Consider the following 19305-nt stretch of genomic DNA (forward strand, 5'->3'; position numbering starts at 1 on the left):
CCAATTTTCTTTTCAGGGTATGTCTTGAGGATCTTCTGGCCATCTGTGGAAATGTGGCATCTCTCCTCCTTTTGACTTCGATCATTAAGGCCTCCAATGCCGCTTCTGAAAACCTGGGAGCCATCTCCCTGGCCTTTGCTGCATTTTCTGTCCACTCCCTTCCAGCAAAGCCTTCCTGAGACTGTTCAAGCAGTTGTTCTTTAAGTGGTGCAGGCTGATTTTTAGATTAGATTAGATTAGATTAGATTAGAGATACAGCACTGAAACAGGCCCTTCGGCCCACCGAGTCTGTGCCGACCATCAACCACCCATTTATATTAATCCTACACTAATCCCATATTCCTACCAAACATCCCCATCTGTCCCTATATTTCCCTACCACCTACCTATACTAGTGACAATTTTATAATGGCCAATTTACCTACCAACCTGCAAGTCTTTTGGCTTGTGGGAGGAAACCGGAGCACCCGGAGAAAACCCACGCAGACACAGGGAGAACTTGCAAACTCCACACAGGCAGTACCCAGAATCGAACCCGGGTCCCTGGAGCTGTGAGGCTGCAGTGCTAACCACTGCGCCACTGTGCCGCCTTTTAAGAGGTGCAGATTAGCTGTGTGCCGTTCTAGCCATGCACACACCTGGGTCTCCTGCTGAACATGCAGCCAGTCAGCAGCGTGTTTTGTGTTTGGCTGCACGCTGCAATTATATTAATGGGTCAGCAGCACGATATTGGACAGAATGGAATTCTTCCCCCAGTGTATCCATGTTTACCACAAAATGAAAAAGTTTGTTGCCTCTGATCTTTCACTGTAGCTGAGCTAAAGTCATGCAGTGCCACATGAAGGCCAGGTGCTTTCCCACAGGCAGGGACAATTAAGTCAGTGTCACTCTATTTCATATATCTCCAGCAGTTACTTTCACCTTGACATTTGTAAAAACAAGTGGACACATTAATTTCCTTCTCAGCCAAGAATGAGCTACACAACAGAAACCTGTGGAACCATAGCTCACATGAATCAATGCTCTCAGGATGGGAAGGGATTGAGAAAATTAGCTGGGATTTTTTTTTGAGAATTAAACAGTAGATGAATGTTTTATGGCACAAAAGTTACCTACCTGAAGTACTTAGAAACATAAATCTAGAGGTCTGTAATGTTAGCATTTGAAGTTTAAGGTGTTTATATGACACTACTTTGTTTTTGTAAGTATTTATCACCACATGGAATCGCATTATATCGAATGTACAGCAGAGAAACAGGCCATTCTGCCCAACTGATCTATCTAAGTGTTTATGCTCCTCCTCTCACCCTGCTTCATCCAACTATCAACATAACTTTCTATTTCTCTCTCTCCCTTATATAGCTTTCCCTTAAATGCATCTATGTATTTACCTCAACGACTCCTTGTGGTAGCAATTTCCACATTCTAACCACTCTCGGGTGAAGAAATTTCTCCTGAATTCCCTGTGACTGTCCTATATTTATGACACCTATTTTGGTCTCCCCCCACAAACAGAAACATTTTCTCTTCATCTATCTTATCAAACCCTTTCAGAATCTTTGAAGGCCTCTATCAGGTCACCTCTCAGCCTTCTTTTTTCTGGAGTAAAGAGACCCAGCCTTTTCAATCTTTCCTGATAGGTATAACTTTTCAGTTTTGGTATCATCCTTGTAAATCTCTCTTGCAAAGTTGCCAGTGCCTCTAATTCTTTTTAGATAATATGGCGACCAAAACTGTGCACAATACTCTAAATGTGGTCTAACCAAGATTCTATACAAGTTTAACATAACATCTCTGCTTTTCAATTCTATCCCTCTAGAAATGAGTGCCAGTGCTTTGTTTAATGGCCTTATTAGTCAGTTGCTACTTTTAGTGATTTGTGTATCTGTACCCCTAAGTCTCTTTTACTCCTCTACCCTGCTTAGATTTATTTTCCAAGCAGTTCATGGCCTCCTTATTCTTCCTATCAAAATGCACCACCTCATACTGATGTAATTTAATTTCATTTGCCATTTACATGCCCATTCTGTAAATTTATTAATGTCTTCGTATATCTTGACAGTCTTCCTCAGTATTAACTATACATCCTAATTTGACATCATCCGCAAATTTTAACTTTTTACTTCTGTTTCCTGAGTCCAAATTGTTCATGTAAATAGTAAATAACAGTGGGCCCAGCAAGAATCGTTGTGGAATGCCATTTCCCATCTTTTGCCAGTCTGCATAACTACCCTTATCCCTATTCAGTTTTGTAGTCAGCTTGCTATTTATTATGCAACTTGTCTCCTAACTCCATATGTTCTAACTGGATTAATGAGTCTACTAAGGAAAACTTTATTGAAGCCCTTTTTAAAAAATCCATATATAGTGCATCTGCTACATTACCCTTGTTCATTCGTTGTTTCTTCTTCAAAGAATTCAATAAGGTTGGTCAAGCTTGACCATCCCTTTTGAAGTTCATGCTGACTATTATATTTTCACACACAGTAATTTCTAGGCTATGGTGTAACAAAATTTTAGGCAGATTAATAAAATCTCATGAGACACTTCAACTTAATGATTCTCTTCCATTAAATTGCATCATGAAAATCACATCAATTGTCCATTAAGATTATTAAAATCAGCTTTTATTGTTAGTTCAAAAACCTGACTTTCTTCAGGTTTAGTTTTTTTGCATCAAAAACCAGATGAAAATCAAGGGAGAAAATTAGAACTCCAAAAAAACTCATGTATTTTTATTTATGTATCACTAAAACTGAGAAAAAGACTAATAAAAAGGCATTGTTAAGTTAAATGATAATTGTAATTATTTATGAAGATCAGAGACATAAATTTCATAGGGCTATTTGGATACCTTAAACTAATTGTTGGATTGAAGGAATTTAAATACAGAGCCACCTCTACAGCAGAATTCGATAACATTACAGCTGAAGAAGGAAACAAAACTGTTGGGAATGTATGCCATTCAAACAGAATATATAATTTTACTTATGATTTATCTCTCCAGGTGCAGTTTTCAAATTTGTTTGGCAACAACTGGTCTGATGGGATGCAGAGTAGCATTCAAAAATTATAGCAATTGCAATCACACAGTAAGAAAGAGCGCAGAACATAGTTTATTTTGCGTAGAAATCAGACTGAGATGTAGATAGATCAAGTGCATGCTGACATTACAGTTGCAATACTTGGGCATCGCTGGAGACAATTTTAAGCAAGAAAATAACTGGAACTTTCAAGGGTTTTAGTGGGAAATTTGAGAATAAATTACTTTTAACAATCCACTACATCCCATTACAAATGGAAATTTATGGTGAAAATCAGGACTTCTTTAATGACTCTTATTGGCACATGATGTCTTTGTGCACCCAAAGCTTGGTTCCTTCTCCCCAGCCGATAAATACTTCTTTAAGTAGAATATTTTTGCAATCACTGAATGGCTAAGTGTACTGCCCCATATGGTACAGAGCCATACAGTTGAAGAACTTCAGGATTCAAACCTGAATGTTGAGTTAGTGGATTTCTGCCAGGGTGGCAAGTGGAGGCACTAAAATTAGTCCAAAAGGAAATGTCAGTCAGATTCCCTGCTCTTGATTTCCATCCTTGATCCTTTTTAGAAACTATGCAGCTGTCGAGGGAGGATAGGTTCAGTCCATTAGCCCCTATTATTGTATAGGCTGATAAGTGCAGAATTACTACTCAGGCGCAGAACTTCCAACACCTTTAAAAATGCATCTAACTGAATCTGCACCTTCAGGACACAAGGAAGAAAAATGGAAGGAAAAGTTAGAAGAACAAAATAACAAGGCAACTCATTAATTTCTGGTCACAAAGGTGTTCCATAAACATAATAAAGTTGGTTTGTTTTACAGTAATGTTGCTTTTGAAATTGGACTTGCCTGGTACTTTTTAACATGCATCTTTTTCTGTAATTGACACAAAGTTTTTTTAGATTTATTCCTGGGATGCGAGCGTCACTGACAAGGCCAGAATTTATTGCCCAACCCTAAGTGCCCTAGAAAAGATGGTGGTGAGCTGCCTTCTTGAAGCATTGCAGTTCATGTGGTGTAGGTACACTCACAGTGCTGTTAGGGAGGGAACTTCAGGATTTTGATCCAACGATAGTGAAGGAACGGCAATATAGTTTCAAGTAAGGATGGTGTGTGACTTGGACGGTGACTTGCAGGTGCTGGTGGTGTTCCCATGCACCAGCAGCCCTTGTCCTTTTACATGGCAGAGTTTGCGGGTTTGAAAGTGCTGTCAAAGGAGCTTTGGCGAGTTGCTACAGTACATCTTGTAGATGGTACACACTGCTGCCACTGTGCACTAATGGTGGAGGGAGTGAATGTTTAAGGTTGTGGATGGGGTGCTGATCAAGCAGGATCTTTTGTCCTGGATGGTGTTGAGCTTCTTGAATGCTGTTGGAGCTGCAGTCATCCAGGCAAGCGGAGAGTATTCCATCACACTCTTGACTTGTGCCTTGAAGATGGTGGACAAGCTCTGAGGAGTCAGGAGGTGAGTTACTCATTGTAGAATTCCCAGCCTCCGACCTGCTCTTGTAGCCACAATATTTATATGGCTGGTGCAGTTAAGTTTCTGGTCAATGGTGACCACCCCAGGATGTTGATGGCGAGGGAATCAGTGACAGTAAAGCTGTTGAATGTCAAGGGGAGCTATTTAGATTCTTGTTGGAAGTGGTTACTGCCCGTCACTTGTGTGGCATGAATGTTATTTGCCACTTATCAGCCTGAGCCTGTACATTGTCCAGGTCTTGTGTATGTGGGCGTGAACTGCTTCATATGAACTTAAGAATTAGGAGCAGGAGTAGGCCATTTGGCCCCTCGAGCCTGCTCTGCCATTCATTAAGATCATGGCTGATCTGATTGTGGTCTTCACTCCACTTTCCTGCCTGTTTCGCATAACCTTTTAATCCCTTGTAGGTCAAAAACCTGTCTAGCTCAGCCTTGAATATATTCAATGACCCAGCCTCCACTGCTCTGTGGTAGATAATTCCAAAGATTAACAATCCTCTGAGAGAAGAAATTCCTCCTCATCTCCATCTTAAATGGGAGCCACCTTGTTTTGAAACTGTTCACTCAAGTTCTAGATTCCCCCATGGGATGAAACATCCTCTCTATTTTTATTTATTTAGAGATACAGCACTGAAACAGGCCCTTTGGCCCACCGAGTCTGCGCCGACCATCAACCACCCATTTATACTAATCCTACACTAATCCCATATTCCTACCAAACATCCCCATCTGTCCCTATATTTCCCAACCACCTACCTATACTAGGAGCAATTTATAATGGCCAATTAACCTATCAACCAGCAAGTCTTTGGCATGTGGGAGGAAACCGGAGCACCCGGAGGAAACCCACGCAGACACAGGGAGAACTTGCAAACTCCACACAGGCAGTACCCAGAATTGAACCCGGGTCGCTGGAGCTGTGAGGCTGCAGTGCTAACCACTGCGCCACTGTGCCGCCCTACATCTACTATACATCTACCCCATCCAGCCTCCTCAGAATCTTATATGTTTCAATAAGATCATCTCTCATTCTTCTAAACTCCAAAGAGTATAGGTCCAACCTGCTCAACCTTTCCTCATAAGACAAATCCTTCGTCCCAGGAATCAACCTAATGAACCTAATGTAGTATGAAATCATACAGGCCAGAAGATTATAGATTTGAATCTCAAGCTGTGCTGAGTTATTGGGTTTTAGCCAGCACAGCATTGTACCATCCAATCTGCTGGCCTGGCTGAGAGAAAAACGGGGACAGGTTGTCACTCCTGATTAACATCCAGTACTGAAATATGTGTGTGTTGCTTGAGAACAAGTTTGACCTCCACTGTGATTGGCGATTTGGGTGAGGCTTTCAGAACTGTGCCCCAGCAAGGGTTGCTGCTCTCGAGAAGAAAATTGGAAAAAAGGCAAATAAAGTAAGCTCATAATTATTTGTATTGTTTCAAATGTCATGCTTTTTACCTGGTTATTTTGGGTCAAAATCCTAATGTCAGTTTCAATGTGAACATAATTTAGTAAATAAATGTTCGCTTAATGAGCTTTAATTTGTCTGGTTGCAAACACAGATTTATTGAAGTCAATAGGAATCAGGGAAAACCCTCCACTGGTTGGAGTCATACCTAACACAGATCTTGTGGTTGTTGGAGGTCTAGCATCTCAGTCCCAGGACATCACTGCAGGAGTTCCTGAGGGTAGTGGCCTAGGTCCAACCATCTTCAGCTGCTTTATCAATGACCCTCCCTCCATCATAAGGTCAGAAGTGGGGATGTTCTCTGATGATCGCACAATGTTCAGACAGCACCTTCCAAACCCGCGACCTCGACCATCGAGAAGGACAAGGGCAGCAGATGCATGGGAACACCACCACCTGCAAGTACCCTTCCAAGCCACACACCATCCTGACTTGGATGTATATCGCCGTTCCTTCACTGTCGTTGGGTCAAAATCCTGGAACTCCCTTCCTAACAGCACTGTTGGTGTACCTACACCCCAAAGACTACAGCTGTTCAAGGCAGCTCATCACTCCTTCTCAAGGGCAATTAGGGATGGGCAACAAATGCTGGCCGAGCCAGTGATGCCCACCTCCCCCGAACGAATAAAAAAAACTGCAGCTATTTTTGCAGAGCCCTCCACAAAACATAAGAAGGTAGTGTCATAGCATTTTTTTCCCGTTTTCCCTCCTTTGGCTGTTACCACTGTCAGCTCAGAGGACAGACTGGAGGCCTACTTCCTGGCCTTCACCAATTATGCTCTGTAGCTGGCTGCTGAGGGTTATACAAAAGAAATCCAAAGATCAGTTCCCCTACCTCGTTCCCTGTGAGAAAGAATAGAATATATGAGCAAGCGTAAGTCATTTGTCCCATTGAACCTGCTCCACCATTTTCTTCCTCAAGACAAGTCTTTCTTTTTAGATCCAAATCAGAATACTGGGGAGTACTTAGCTTCGCTCTGCACCAGTAATGAAAATGGGTTTTGCAACTGTGAATTCATGAGTTATCATTCGGTAGCATAGGGCCCTAAAATCCTATCTATCTGCTTGAAATGCAGTCTTCTTTTACCTTACTGTATTTTTACTGAAATCAGAAAGGAATGTATTTTGAAAACTTCTCACCTTGAAACCAAAGTATTACAGTGTACAGATTACTCTATTCAGAACCATTCCCTTTATAATGATGTTTGCACAATGAACAGAAAATTCTGTTTTTTTATTTTATCTACTTGTGTGGAAAAGGGAAAGTTAATTTATTTCAATTTCAATTTTTCTTAGATGCAAAATTTGAACCTACATTAAAAATTGTGCAATATTCAGATTTTTCTTTAAAGTCTTTATGGGAAGCTGCAGGAATTCACAAGCATTTTCAACTTTTTATTTACTCCAATGGGACAAGTAAAAGTTGACCTTACAGAAATGAAAAGGCATGGAAAAACAGGATCCCAACTCATTTAAAATGGACATTTTTTTTTAAATATTCAAATTCAGTACTCTAGCTATAAATTAACTGCAATATAACACGACGTACTGCACAGAGACATGTTGGGTCTGAAACTAAAACAAGGCAATTGATCTGCTTCCAGACCTCTACAAATACAACTCTATGAGCAGAGTAGGAAAGCAACAATGTCCTGCATGACTCTCCGTTTGATTTCTACACTTCTCCCTATTGACAACATACTGTAGTATTTGCACACCACACAGTTCTGTAAAACATTTGTACACGATCTACCACCTGGATTATTATCCAGTTGTTTGTAGCATTTGAATGTCTCACTTGAAACATTTAAGCTCCTTCTTTGCAAAAATGTTGCGTGCAAGGTTAAATTCCGTGCTGTCAGCAAGGTGTCAGAATTACCATGAGCAATGCCACTGGGATTTTGCTAGATTAAATGATGTTTATCTTTTCATGGCTTCTTGTACATCAGAATTTTCACTCAGATGTTGATATTTCAAAAATCACATTTTGTTAACTTAGCAATTTATAATATAGTGCAATACAACATGTATTAATTTAAAATCAAGCACAGTAGAGTTTCCTCAGTTATGATCAATGCTTTCTTTCCTAAAATGACAGACTCCAGAGAAGCCCAATTAATCATATCTTCAGTTTAAGATAAGGGACTCTGAGGGCTGCTTTCTTGACTTGTTCTGAAAAATTAATTCCAAGAGGGGCTCTGCAAGAACAAAACAATGACAGCAAATTAAGGTAGCAATAACAGCTGTGCCATTGTCTCTCGAGACAAGGAGGCCAAAGATTCTTATTTTATTTACTTCTGTATTTGCTTGCTTTAAATGGGCATATTATTCAGCCACACATTTGCAACAACTTTGAACCTAATTCTTTAAAAAGTGTAAGCTTGAAATGAAAAATCTATGCATATTTAAAACTCAGTTATTTAAGGATTGTGATTTTTTTTTTTAAAAGCTAAAAACCTTGTTTCTTACTTTGGCTCATAGCGAATTGTTTTTGGATTATGTAGAACATCAATTCCTGCTCGAAGTCTCTCAATACCATTCCTAAAAACACAGAAATAGGGCAGCAATGTACATCGGCATCATAGTAACTATTGTATGTGATCTGACGTGAGACAAATAACCTGTTTGCAGAATCTGTTCAATACCAGGAAAATGAGCAGCCTGTAATGAAAGCGCTGATTAAACAATGCAGTAAAATATATGCAATAGAAACCCAAAAAGTTTAAGAGACCTTATCATTGTGTTTAAGGTCTCCCCTTAGATAAGATGAATGATGTGGAATAAAATTGGTAAAAGGGTAATGAGAATACTTACCCACATAGCCAAAGAAGTAGAGTACAAGTTACAGGAACTCACGTGTAAACTATAAATCTTGTCAAATCAAACCTTAAATATTGTATTCAGTTGTGGGTTCCAAGATACAAGGAAGGCAGACACTCAAGCCTTGAAACAGTGCTGAGAAGAACCACGAGACCAGTACCTAGACTCAGGTGGCTCAGTTATGAGGATAGATTGTAAAAACTTGGATTTTTCCCAATCAGGATAGGAAATGACTGAAAGGTGACCTTGGAGAGGTGCACATGATAATAAGCAGCATAGAAAAGGCACTAATTCAATCAAACCATGACTGTAGGATAAGAGGACACATGTTCAAATTAGCATCAGATTTATTAATTATGTCAAGAAGCTATTCTTTACACAAAGATTGTTCAACTTTGAGAATGGACTCTATGGTAGGGGGGTGAAGGTATAAACACTGGAGTCATTTAAAACATAATTGCATTCCATGGTGTTGGGACTTCAGGGGATTTCTGGATGGATGCACTACGATATGCCAAATGGCCTTCCTCATTTGTACATATTTTGTGACAGCTTAAAAACATTGCCATCAGGCATAGCTCTATGCATTAGTACATTAGGTTTGTTTGCAGAGTTGCACATATTTTTAGTACAATACATGTTTAAGGGCTGAAATAATGATCTTGGATCAAAAACAAGAAATGCTGGATTCACTCAGCAGGTCTGGCAGCATCTGTAGAAAGAGAAGCAGAGTTAACGTTTCGGGTCAGTGACCCTTCTTCGGAACTCACTTCGGGGTTCCGAAGAAGGGTCACTGACCCGAAACGTTAACTCTGCTTCTCTTTCTACAGATGCTGCCAGACCTGCTGAGTGAATCCAGCATTTCTTGTTTTTGTTTCAGATTTCCAGCATCCGCAGTATTTTGCTTTTATTATAATGATCTTGGATGTTGAGATTCATCTAGACAGAGGGCAGAAACAAAAGAATAAAGGTCTAGATTATTCCATAGAAGGACTGAAGGGCTGGAAGACGGCAACAACTCACCTTCAATGTAGAAAACCATCCAATAAATAAAGTCTGTAAAGAGTGTAAATAGTTGTCCTATTCAGGGATGTTCAATTATTGATTTTTATATTTACTAATTTTAAAACCATCACAAATGTTACCTAGCTTATAAACTGTTACAGCAACAAAAGTCAAAGAACAGCAAGAAAAGTCGAAACTACTTACGCACCTCTGTCCTTGACTCCATCAGCCTAAACCTCAGTCTTCTCAGGATGAGTTCCCGGTATGAAATTTTTTTGTACTGCTCAGCTTCCTCTCCTACATCTGCTTCATTATCAAGACTTTCTTCCACTTCCACAACACTGCCCACTCTCACCTCTCTTCCCTCAACAGTGGCAAAACTCTCGTCCCTGCCATCATCACCTCGAAAGTCCCAGCTTCTTTAATGCTCTCCTAGCTGGTCTCCTTGCATCAACTCTTCACAGGTTTCTAAATGCCACATGCTGTGATCATCCCCCACCTCCCTCCCCTGCCCCACAAAACCCCACACCTTTATCTCATCCCAAAGCTACCAAGGTGGCTTCACAATTTTGATTCTTGCTCTTCAATTCCTCCATGGTCTCACTCCACCTTACCGTAGTATTTTATTTCCTAGCCTTACTACATATATACCCTTCACTCTTTAGACATGGAGTTACTCCTTGTCTCCCACTCTCTCCACTTACCTATTGGTGGCTGCTTATTCAACCACTGTGCTCCTGTCCTCTGGAATGCTTCCCCGTTCACCTCCTCCAACATCTCAATTTCCCTTTTTCTTTCCTGCTTGGTACCCAGTTTATCCTTCTTGTAAAGCACTCTGTGATGTCTTGTGTAAGTAAAGGATGCTATAAATTGTTGCTGACACCCTTCGAACAGATAGAAAAGCAAATTGGCCATTGTGTTGGAAACACAATACAAGAAAGCAAAAAGGAAAAAATGTGTTGATTATTTAAGGTGTGCTTGGATCAGATGCCCTGAAAATTGGTCCAGCTAGAAAGAAATGTCCAATTTACCCAGGTGAAATTCAGCACTTTCTGGAGTATTACAATTGGACAGCTGTCACACATTTTTGACCAGGAAAGAAACTTGGGAACTTCAAAGTTTATACTTTTTGATTCAGGCTTTCCACAGAAGTTTTAAAATGATGACAATAGTTCTTCATTATATGCAATACTTCAAAGTAAGATTAACACTGTTTATTGCTCTCACCATGCAATCATGATGCCATTGTCTGTACAAAGCTTAGGAGGAGGGCAATGCAGTGAGAATGCATTTGCTTCAGTTACTATCCGAAGAGCTTTTCTGATGTATTCGTTACTGGCCACTCCTCCTGAAACCACCTGAAATGAAAGAAATATACAAGAATAAATGGTGCACAAATAGAAATGTATACTTTTCAAAGATTGATTTCTCATGGGCTTTACAATATATTTATTTCTTGTTGTGAAATGTAAGTTGCTAACTATGGTCCCCTGTTAATGAATACAAATGTAATGCTGTTTTTAAAATTCCCCTTTAATTCTCCAGCCAGGATCTGCTCCCAGGCCTCTTCAAAATGCTATTCTCAAATTGATAAATGCAAAGTGTGCAAAATCAACACAAGTTAAATCGCCTTTAAATCTGAGGGCTTCCCGCTATGTGAAACCAATTTGCCTCTCCACGTAGGCTAGCTCCAAAATTTTTAGTCATCACTCTTGCTATAACCCCTTTCATTAACACAATGGTTTTAGCGAAAACAAGATTTTCTCTTGCTTTCCAAGTTTTTTTTTCCCCTCAAATTACGTCTGTACATGCCACAAGTCATCCACCTGAGAAAGCAGATGGGATAATAGCAGACCTCATCAGGGTGAAACTGGTCACCAACAGATGCACAAGAACAGCCCAACTGACTCTCCCTCTGACTTTCCCACTCTGTACAGAAGTGCTTGCAATTCACTGAGCACTTCTCAATGGTGCCACAGCTAAGATTGACAACAAAGCAATGGAGACTCTACAAGCACCAACCCATATCCTACCACTCCATACCCATACATATTACCAAGTAAAATGTAGGTACATGATGAGATACTAACCAAAGCTGGATTTGGTTGAGGCAACAAGCCTTCCTTCTTACAAAAGAGAATGGCTCGATGTGTACGCTTTGCTAGGTGAGCAGCGACTGTATGTTGTACAGCAGCAGCAATGTCATTCACACAGGACAATATCTGTCCCTCCTGGAAACCTAGTTAAGAAAAATATCTAACTTTATCGAGTGCACAGAAGAATACTGAGTGAGTTAGCACTTTCTGTTACATGAAGTAGAAATATAAAAGACTAAAATACCTTCTTCCTTTTCCTTTTTGATAATTATTTGATTGACTTGATTGCGGAGACCAGAAAAGGAAAAATTACAGTCCAGGCGTTGGTTCATAGGTTGCGTTAATTCAACATGCAATCGGTTTCCCATTTTAGCCAAATATTCAATGGCTTCACCCCCACTCATTGTACAGCATGCTGGGTGATTTCTGAGCGACAGTCTTCTTGCAACCTGTAAAGAAATATTTTATGGTTTAAAACAGTTAATAATAAAAAGAAAATCTTGTTACCATTTTCTAAATCAGAAGAGGTTTCGTACACATGATTTGTAATGTGTAGCAAGGTGCTACATTATACCTCCATTTCTCACATTTAAAAACATTTTAATGCAGTTTGGAACCATACAGATCTGTTTTTTGGATTTCCATCATTTAATGCATACTACTTTGTAACAATTTATGGGACAAAATTATATAGCAGTTTTAGCAAGGAAAATTCCTGGAGCATCTGACAAAATTAAAATATCTTTTAACTGAACCCTAACCAAAACAAAAGGTGGGTATACTAAACTGAGTAAATAACTAAACATCACGGGGTGGAAATTCCTGAGAGACATGTAATTGAGGTGTAAAGCAAATACCCAGAGGAAAAGGTTGAGGAAACTCAGGTGCAAGTATGCTGTGCACATAACTATGCAACACGCAAATTTCCTCACTCTTTTGCATCCACCTATTAATCCCTGTGGCGGAACACAGATCAGCTCCCAGGCTCAGGGGCCATATGCACAATTTTCTTGCTAACACGCTTCTTCGAAACAGTTGTAAAACTAAGCTCAGAATTTAGGTGTGGCAGGAAACAAAGCTATTTCCTGGCATTTTATTACAATGAGACTTTTTTTATCTTCACTGCAACCTGTACTGTATTTTCTGTTTCAATTAATGCATTTTTATGGCATTATGTAATATTAAAAATTGAAAAACTTGTTCTTAAACATTTTGTGCCTAATGTGCATGTTGGATGGTGAGAAGCCTGGAAACTTTAATTTTCATACTTAAATACAAGTTGCGAGTTTGGTGCTTTCCTTCGGTCCCAATTGTTTACACTCATTTCCACTTAATTACACCTATTTTTATGCTTCCGTGTATACTAATTAGATTGGCAGGAAATCTGGATTAAATCGACATCAGTGAAATGTAACTAATTTCAGGTGCAACTTCCCAATTACACCCCCACAGGAGATTCCACCTGTGACGCTTAGGTTTAATATGAAAAGCCTGAACTGATGATTCTGCAATGACTAAGGAGGTGACTAGATGTGTAGATGAGGGTAAAGCAGTTGATGTAGTCTACATGGACTTCAGTAAGGCTTTTGATCAGGTCCTGTATGGGAGATTGGTTAAGAAGGTAAGAGCCCATGGGATCCAGGGCAATTTGGCAAATTGGATCCAAAATTGGCTTAGTGGCAGAGGGCGATGGTCGAAGATTGTTTTTGCGATTGGAAGCCTGTGACCAGTGGTATCGCAGGGATCGGTGCTGGCACCCTTGCTGTTTGTAGTGTACATTAATGATTTAGATGTGAATATATGAGATATGATCAGTAAGTTTGCAGATAACACGAAAATTGGTGGTGTCATAAATAGTGAGGAGGAAAGCCTTAGATTACAGGACAATATTGATGGGCTGGTAAGATGGGCAGAGCAGTGGCAAATGGAATTTAATGCTGAGAGGTGTCAGGTGATGCATTTTGGGAGGACTAACAAGGCAAGGGAATATGCAATGGATGGTAGGACCCTAGGAAGTACAGAAGGTCAGAGGGATCTTGGTGTACTTGTCCATAGATCACTGAAGGCAGCAGCACAGGTAGATAAGGTAGTTAGGAAGGCATACGGGATACTTGCCTTTATTAGCCAAGGAATAGAATACAACAGGAGGGAGGTTATGATGGAACTGTATAAAACGCTAGTTAGGCCACAGCTGGAGTACTGTGTACAGTTCTGGTTGCTACACTATAGGAAGTATGTGATTGCACTGGAGAGGGTGCGGAGGAGATTCATCAGGATGTTGCCTGGGCTGGAGCATTTCAGCTATGAAGAGAGACTGGATAAGCTAGGGTTGTTTTTCTTAGAGCTGAGGGGAGACCTGATTGAGGTATACAATATTATAAGGGGCACAGATAGGAATAAACTTTTTTCCTTAGTGGAGAGGTCAATAACCGGGGGCATAGATTTAAGGTAATGGGCAGGAGATTTAGAGGGGATTTGAGGAAAATAATTTTCACTCAGAGGGTGGTTGGAATCTGGAACACACTGCCTGAAGGGGTGGTAGAGGCAGGAACCCTCACAACATTTAAGAAGTATCTAGATGAGCACTTGAAACGCCATAGCATACAGGGCTACAGGCCAAGTGCTGGAAAATGGGATTTGAATGGATAGGTGACTGATGGCCAGCATGGCACGATGGGCTGAAGGGCCTGTTTCTGTGCTGTATGACTATGACAACATATATAAGTTTTAAAAAATTACTTAAATTGCCATCCAGTTTATACAACAATAAATCCAATCATTACATAATGTGATTTAGGCTTGCTATGTATTACCCAAGAATTGAAAAGTTCTAAATAGCCAGGTTTTACCCAGCATAGTAAAACGATGAAAATTTGAGGTAACCAAATTTAAAATATTTATAATGAATTAAGAATGCGTGTTCAAAAGTCTCGGTATATTCACCTACAGCATATGCCTTTTAATTCAAAGTTGCTTAATTCAATTATTCTGAAAACTCAATCTTTGTCATAAAAGTCCTTTTTGCTGTGTCATTTACATTATAAAATTCAAATGACTGAACAATTTAAATGCTTTTAGTGCAAAAATGGCTCTGAATCATCAGCAAATTGTACTTTGATTATTTTCTTTAAGCTGAAGTTTAAAATGTTACTGATCCTTAGATTCACAGACATAACTGTGCAATTGACCAGTAATAAAAAAAAGTTTAAATATTAAAATTAGTGTAAAAATCTTGCCAATTGTTCACTGCTGATTTTAAAGCTCCCCTCTGTGCATACCTTGTCTAACGTGTCTCCAGCGGCTTCATCCAATGTCTGTCCAAGAAGAAGAAAGTCAGAGACACCACGGGCAACGGCCAGCAAACTGTGGCCACCAGAAACCAAGAGGACCAGGAAGGGAAATTCCACCAAGTGCAACATTCTAATAGTCAGTGCATGAGCCTCCATGTGATGAATAGGAATAAAAGGTTTCTTATATTGCTCTATTAGTTTTAAGCTGTACTCTAGGCCCACTTGCAGGCTTAATGCAAGTCCTGGTTTGATAGTAGTTGCTATTGCTGTTAGTTCACAAGGAGAGACTCCACTGTTATTCACAGCTTCTTGCACGACTTGTTCAATGTGTTCTTTGTGTAGCTTTTGAGCTACTGGTGGAATTATACCACCTGCCCTAAAGCAAAACAAAATACAGCTAACAGAATCTGCAATCTATTTACATTGAAGCATCCAGAATGCACAAATTTAATTAAATGGCACTGTTTAATTAACATTTATAAACAGGGATATAGCAATTGAGCACTTTAATTCAAATATGCCTCAAGTTTGAGTCACATGCTACAGTTTTCACACAGTTCCAAAAAGGATAAATAATCTCCATCACAGCAAAGAAAAATCTGCTCTGCATTTAAAATACCTTTGGATCATGGAACAAGGAAATCTGTGACTCAGACTCTTGGCTAAAGTGGATATAAACATTGCCTTTTGATCATTAAGCTAGTATTTTCATCTTTTTCTGTGCACAAGAACAAAACCAGAATGTTTTCTAAAGTTTACCCACAATTACTTATTTTAACAAGCATCTGTTACCCTGAAAGCAATCAGAAAATGACATTCATTTACAACAGTGGAATAAATATTTTGAGCAAATGGAATAGGGAATTACTAAAAGGCAGTAATCTGCAAGAGTACTAGTGAAATGGTTGTTCATTCCTAATATTTATTTTTAAAACCAATGTTATTCGTACAGGCTCATCTTGTTTTAAAACTCATTGTTTTATTTGTGTCAAACAGAGCATAAATGTTGGTAATGGTGAAGGTGCCCTGCTTTTATCAGTAAAAATATGGCAATGTGAGATTTTATCAGCGACCACAGTAGAGACAAATATGGTAAAAACTACTGGGTGTGAAAATAATTAAGGAAGTAACTGTATTAAATTTCACTTAAAGCAGTACATCTTTTTTTCCAAGGAACTTTTTTTTAAATTGCTGGTGAAAGCATTTTCATTAGGAATACCCACTTGAGATGAGTGTCTTTCTGAGAATGTAGAGCTTCTCCTAAGATTTTCCCTGTCTCGTCCACCACAGCCGCGCCTGTCTCATCGCAGCTGGTCTCTATGCCCAGCACCACTCTGGGTTTGCACTGAGCCTGAGCAAACAACCCGCCACCGGGGAAACAATTGAGGGCAAGAAAGCGCAACGTGTTGCCATGGCAACGTAGACGGGCACCGCGTTCCATCCACCGACCAGAGTGCGGGAAAAGGGTTTTGAGCCCCAGTAATAATTGTCCAAAGTACATGCACCCGGGCTTTGCTGAGATACCCCTCACTTCCTACGGAGTCCTGTTTACACCATGCAAGGTTAAATTTTAACACCATCAAACAGAAGTGGCCATCAGATTAACAAGGGCCTGGAAAAGACGTCCCCAACTTCCCCTAAAATTGAAGGAGGCAGATTGCGGTTCTGTGTCACCAATAATTCTTTCCCCAGTTCCACAAGGAAAGCAATTACAATTCCGGCATTTGAAACGTTCCGCCTCGCAATTCAATTGTTCTTCACAATTTCGAAATATATTCGCTCAAATGGGTGTCCAAATTTCTCCACTACAGGATATTTTAAAAGTAGAACTTGATAATTATGCTGAATCAAATAGGATGTTTATTACTTAACGCCTACTTATTAAAAATGTAATTGTCAGAAACTCCATGGAACAGGAGTAGGCCATTCAGCCCCTTGAGCCACTTCTGCTCGTCAATGATCTGTGACCTAACTCCATTTAGAAACATAGAAAATAGGAGCAGGTGTAGGCCATTCGGCCCTTCGAGTCTGCTCCGCCATTCAGTATGATCATGGCTGATCATCCAACTCAGTAGCCTGTTCCCATTTACCTGCCTTTTCCCCATATCCCTTAATACCTTAGGCTAACAAAAATGGACTAATCTCAGTTTTAAAATTAACAATTTATCTAGCATCAATTGCCATTTGCAGAAGAGAATTCCAAATTTCTACTACCCTTTGGATGAAGAAGTGTTTCCTAATTTAATTCAGAGGATTGGAGAATTGCTAACATTGTACCTCTGTTCAAAAAGGGAGCAAAGGATAGACCGAATAATTACAGGCCAGTCAGTCTAACCTCAGTAGTGGGCAAATTATTGGAATCTATTCTGAGAGACCGGATAAACTGTCACTTAGAAAGGCACAGGCTAATCAAAGATAGTCAGCTTGGATTTGTTAAGGGACGATCTTGTTTGACCAACTTGATCGAATTTTTTTAAGTAACAAGGAAGATAGATGAGGATAATGCAGTTGATGTGGTCTACATGGATTTTAGCAAGGCTTTTGACAAGATCCCATATGCAGACTGGTTAAAAAATAAAATCCCATGGGATCCAGGGAAATGAGGCAAGGTGGATACAAAATTAGCTCAGTGGCAGGAAACAAAGGGTAATTGTTGCTGGGTGTTTTAGTGATTAGTAGGCTGTTTCTCGTGGCATTCCGCAGGGCTCAGTACTGGGTCCCCTGCTGTTTGTGGTTTATATTAACGATTTGGACGTAAATGTAGGGGGCATGATTAAGAAGTTTGCGGATGACACAAAGATTGGCCTAGTGGCAGATAGCGAGGAGGATAGCTGTAGGCTGCAGGAAGATATTGATGGTCTGGTCAGATGGGCAGAAAAGCAGCAAATGAAATTCAGCTTGGAGAAATGTGAGGTGATACATTTGGGGAGGTCAAACAAGGCAAAGGAATACACGATTAATTGGAAAATATTGAGACGTGTAGAGAAAGTAAGGGAGTTGGAGTAAATGTCCACAGATCCCTGAAGGTAGCAGGACAGGTCGATAAGTTGGTTAAGAAGCCATATGGAATCCTTTCCTTTATTAGCCAAGGTATAGAATACAAGAGCTGGGAGGTTATGCTGGAACTATATAACTCATTGGTTAGGTCATAGCCTGAGTACTGTGCACAGTTATGGTCACCTCATTACAGAAAGGATGTAATTGCACTAGAGAGGGTACAGAGGAGATTTACAAGGATGTTGCCAGGACTGGAAAAATGCAGCTATGAGGAAAGATTGGATAGGCTGAGGTTGTTCTCCTTGGAACAGAGAAGGCTGAGGGGAGATCTGATTGAAATGTACAAAATTTTGAAGGGCCTGGATAGAGTGAGGTGAATGGTCTATCCACCTTAGCAGAGAGGTTAGTGACGAGGGGGCATAGATTTAAAGTGATTGGTAAAAAATTTAGAGGGGAGATGAGGGAAAACTTTTTCACCCAGAGGGTAGTGATGGTCCGGAACTCAGTGCCTGAAAGGGTAGTTGAGACAGAGACCCTCAATTCATTCAAAAGGAGTCTGGATATGCACCTCAAGTGCCGTTAGCTGCAGGGTTACAGATCAAATGCTGGAAGGCGGGATTTGAATAGGTGGATCGTTTTTCGGCCGGCACAGACACAATGGGCCAAGTGGCCTCTTTCTGTGCCTTAAACTTTCTATGATTCAATGATTTAGCTCTAATTTTTTGACTATGCCCCCCAGTCCTAGATTCCCCAACTAGCAGAAATGGTTTCTCCCAATCTATCCTATTGTTCCCTTTAATATCTTGGAACTTTGATCAAATCTCCCCTTAACCTTCTAAATTCCAGGGAATACAATTCAGGTTTGTGTAATCTCTCCTCGTAGCTTAGCCCATGGAGTCCAGGTATCATTCTGGTAAATCTCTGTTGCTCTCTCTCCAAGGCCAATATATTGCTTCCTAAGGTGTGGTGCCAGAACTGCTCAAAGTACTCCAGGTGTGGTCTAACCAGGACGCATGACTTCTAGCCCCTTGTATTCTAGTGCTGTAGATATTAAGGCCAACATTTAGCCTTTTTGATTATTTTTGTGTCTGTTCTTGAC

At 40.1% G+C, this 19305-nt stretch overlaps 1 protein-coding gene across 1 annotated transcript; it reads right to left on the reverse strand.

The window, feature by feature from the left end:
• Positions 1 to 2783: 2783 nt before the first annotated feature.
• On the reverse strand, positions 2784 to 16874 carry osgepl1 (O-sialoglycoprotein endopeptidase-like 1). The gene is made up of 7 exons (XM_068035622.1): positions 16433 to 16874; positions 15198 to 15585; positions 12164 to 12368; positions 11914 to 12062; positions 11051 to 11181; positions 8468 to 8539; positions 2784 to 8196 (listed from the first exon to the last, which is right to left on the reverse strand). Exons 1-7 carry the CDS (start codon positions 16708 to 16710, stop codon positions 8118 to 8120), a joined length of 1302 nt encoding a protein of 433 aa, XP_067891723.1. The 5' UTR covers positions 16711 to 16874; the 3' UTR covers positions 2784 to 8117.
• Positions 16875 to 19305: the final 2431 nt, after the last annotated feature.

Source organism: Heterodontus francisci, chromosome 7, assembly GCF_036365525.1.
Source record: "Heterodontus francisci isolate sHetFra1 chromosome 7, sHetFra1.hap1, whole genome shotgun sequence".
NCBI lineage: Eukaryota > Metazoa > Chordata > Chondrichthyes > Heterodontiformes > Heterodontidae > Heterodontus > Heterodontus francisci.